Genomic DNA, 3833 nt, shown 5'->3' on the forward strand with positions numbered 1-3833 from the left:
TCAATGCTGGAGGGAAGGGAAAGACTATAAAACACAAATATTTCTCTTTTGATCTTTCTAACAATAGTGCAAGGTAGATGCTATTATTGTGGAGGAAATTGAAGCAAAAAGAAGTGAAGTGGGTTGTTTTGGGTCACACCACTAGTAATTGTTTGAGGTGGGATGTGAATCAGGTCATTGTTGCATCTAAACTGTCACAAAGAACTAAAAAGGAATAAATAGCTTACTCAGCAAAAGGAAGAGTTCCTGACCAAACAAGGGACAGAGAGCATCACAGGATTTAAAATGGGCAATTTTGATAATGTAGAATCAAAACATTTTTACACAAACTAAAATAATGTAGCTAAAATGAGAAAAAAACAGTTAAGGGAAGGTAAGTATTTACTGCATTTTTCTAATAAAGTTATGATATTCAAGATATATATATATATATATATATATATATGGAATTAATTCAAATATATACAAATAAGAGCTATTTCCCAATAGATGCAAGATTAAAGAAATGAATAAGCAGTTCCCAAAGTAAAAAAAAGCTGTCAAAAATGTGAAAATTATCCAAAACACTTATTTTGTTTTTTGTTTTTTTTAGATTTTTCAAGGCAGTGGGGTTAAGTGGCTTGCCCAAGGCCACACAGCTAGGTAATTATTAAGTGTCTGAGGCCAGATTTGAACTCAGGTACTCTTGACTCCAAGGCTGGTGCTCTATCCACTGCGCTCCAAAACACTTATAAAGTGATACCTCAATTAATACACCTTTTTCCTTCCTTTAGATCTGCTTGAAAAGACTTCCCTGAATATAGACTCTGTCCTCCATCCCAATAGATAACACAAGTTATTTGCCACTTTGATTAGCACAATGCTCTTTACATGATATCAACAAGCATTCCATAAATCTTTATTGTGAAAATGATTAATTAATGTGAATTATTTTCAGGATATGTAATGGGTTTGAAGGCTGAAAGCTTGAGGATAAAATATTAAGTCTGCTCAGTCTAAAGGGAGGAAGAGGGTTTTTTTGAGATGCATATGTAGAAGTAATAGATAAAAGGGTGAATGGACAAGGAGATTTTAGTAAAACTTCATTTGAATGTATAAGAAACAGTTTATGTGGAGAACAGACCAGATTGCTTTTGGAAAGTTGTGCGGTGCTTTTAATGACCCTAAGCTTCTCCCTGAAATGATGACCCCTCTTTTTAACATCAGTATTATGTTGGTGATTCTATATGGGTTCAAGTCATGGAATGTTCACAGTGTCTGAAGGATGAAGGTTGTGGTTCATCCACAAGATGGGTGTGATTAAACTGGAATATATCATTGAGAGAATCATAACTGGGAATTCCAGCATCTGAGGAAAATTCAGATGGGATGTTAGGAGAAACTTGGAGAAACAAGGAATACTCGTTGCCATCATTACTGATCCTGCCAAAGATTAGAGATTCATGGAGTACAGTGGATAGAATTCCAGACTTAGAGACTTGGATTCAAATCCTCTCTCTGACAACTCATTAGGCAAATAAGTTAATCTCTGTGTTGTCTCTGTTTCCTCATTTCTTTTTTTTTAACCATCAACAAAACATTTTTATTTACAAAATATGTGTATATACTGTATATAAACAAAGCCATCCCTAGAGATAGGATTTCATTACAAATCCCTCTGTAGGAAACCCTAACTTTTACATCTGACAGTAGCAAGGGCAAAGTTGAACATGCTGGGACATCTCAGTGGGGGGGAGGGGTGGAATACAAGCCAAGTTGTGATATTCCATTCCCTCCAGTTTTAGGATTTGTCCAGAAGAAAAACAAGTCCCTTGATAGATAGAAAAGGACAGCTGTCCCTGCCATTGGGTTAACTTGTGTGTCCCAGGCAAAGGGGGGGGGGGGGGGAGAAAGAAAAAATATTTCAGTGGGATTAGCAGAAGGATCCAATTCTGGACTTTTGTAACAGGTAGCCCCTCCAGTGGATTTTATGTCTTCACATTCAAAAGTGGCATCCGTTTGTGTTGGTAGCATGCCACCCGTGTACCACCTTAGGATCCCCCACCTCACATAGCAACTCCTGCTCTGCTTCATAAAGCTCTTCAGCTGGGTCATAGCTGTACATGGGTAGTAGGTGGTGCGGGAGCCTGTCCACCCTTTTCTTCTTCTGGATGTACGTCATCACAGCTACCACTAGGGTGATGAGGAAGAAGGGGCCCAGCACGTAGCCCACCATGGAGTCACTGGCAGCCCTGGGGGTGCTGGGAGCTGTCATATTGCTCATCACACCAGCAGCTGGGGCAGGGGCAGGGGGCAGGGAGGAGCCGTCACCATGGGGTGCTTCGGGAGGGACACTTCCACTTGGGTCCCTTGGGGTCAGGGGCACAAAAGTTCTCCATTTCACGCAGGGTGAATCCTGGAGGGGATTCCCCTACCCGAGGCCTCAGGACACTCCCGCGGCTGTGGCCCCGGCTGATGTGACCTCCACAAGGCTGCCAACAAGGCCCCCGCCTGTTTCCTCATTTCTAAAATGGCCCCTAAGGTCCTTTCTAACTATGATCCTGAGTGTCCTGTATGTTGCAGGTTCCCAGAGGAGGTACCACATGGGCAGTCTTCCCTAGATGAAGTGGGAGAAAGTGGGCTGGGGAAATGATATGATGTCAACAGGAGCCTGTGAGCGAACTGCTCCATATAATTCCCATCCCTCCAAGGCAATGACATTCGGGAGGGTGTACTTCTTCCCTGTGAAGGTTTCTTGTTCCCCACTAGCAGGTACTCCCCCACACATCTAGTACACTGGGGCATAGTAATCCTGTTATTGCTCTGATTTCCAGTGAAGAATTGCACAGAAGGAGCAGTTCAAATGATATTATTAAAGAAATATATCATTATTATTTATTATTAATGAATAATGATATCATTAAAGGAGGGAAATGAGGGGGCACTGGTCAAGTAATGGAAACAAGGAAAAAATAACACATGTTCCACTGTGTCCACAGATGTTAGGAGGTGGTGAGGAATACCCCCAGGACTTTGGGAGTCCGCACTGCCTGCTGAGGGCAAGGACAAAAGCTGTCCAGGAAGAGAAAGCCTGAATGGATCTGTACAGGCATTGAAAACATATGTCTTCTTTCCATGGATAAGGGGAGGGAAAGGTTCTTAAAAATGCAACAAGTGGAATTTAGGTCAAACATTAAAAAATAACTGTAAAAGTTGGGTTACATCTCCCATGGTCTAGTGGAAAAACATCAGGACAAGGCATCAGAGGACATTGTTCGAAGTCCTAGTTCTGACAGTGGTAACTTGGGTAACCCTGGGTAAATCACTTGATTTAGCTAGTCCTCTTTCAAAATTTGTGAAACAGGGGTAATGATACTTGCACTGTCTATTCCATTTTGTAGACTTTGAATACTAAATGAACTCTAAATGGTTCAGTGGATATAGCACTTAGGCCTGGAGAAAAGAAGACTTTAATTCAAATGTGGCCTCAGTCACTTACTAGTAGTGTGACTCTGGACCAGTCATTTGACCCTTTTGCCTTAATCCATGGGAGAAAGAAATAGAAAACCACTCCAGTATCTTTGCCAAGAAAACGCAATAGAAAATATGGTCTGCAGGCAAAGAGTCAGATATGACTGAATGACTGAATAACAGTAATAATAAATATAGGTTATTGTTACATAACAAAGAATCATTTGGAGTTTTCTTTGGTGAGTAGATAACCATCTTATTGAGATGATTTCTGGAGACAAGGGGATAAATTGATTCATTCAACAAACATTGTTCTATGTATTGGGGACAACCTTTGCTACAAATAAATCAAGTCATGATTTGTGGCATTTATTGATTTCTGA

At 40.7% G+C, this 3833-nt stretch overlaps 1 protein-coding gene across 1 annotated transcript; it reads right to left on the reverse strand.

Moving 5' to 3' along the window:
• Window positions 1-1981: 1981 nt before the first annotated feature.
• LOC141488358 (small integral membrane protein 29-like) lies at window positions 1982-2263 on the reverse strand. Its single transcript, XM_074188365.1, has one exon. The coding sequence runs from the start codon at window positions 2261-2263 to the stop codon at window positions 1982-1984; it is 282 nt and encodes a 93-aa protein (XP_074044466.1).
• Window positions 2264-3833: the final 1570 nt, after the last annotated feature.

This window comes from Macrotis lagotis, chromosome 1 (genome assembly GCF_037893015.1).
Source record: "Macrotis lagotis isolate mMagLag1 chromosome 1, bilby.v1.9.chrom.fasta, whole genome shotgun sequence".
In the NCBI taxonomy this organism is placed as follows: Eukaryota; Metazoa; Chordata; class Mammalia; order Peramelemorphia; family Peramelidae; genus Macrotis; species Macrotis lagotis.

Bases quoted from the DNA above. Each gene is read 5' to 3' on its own strand.
- LOC141488358 (XM_074188365.1), bottom strand. From the start codon at position 2,263: ATGAGCAATATGACAGCTCCCAGCACCCCCAGGGCTGCCAGTGACTCC.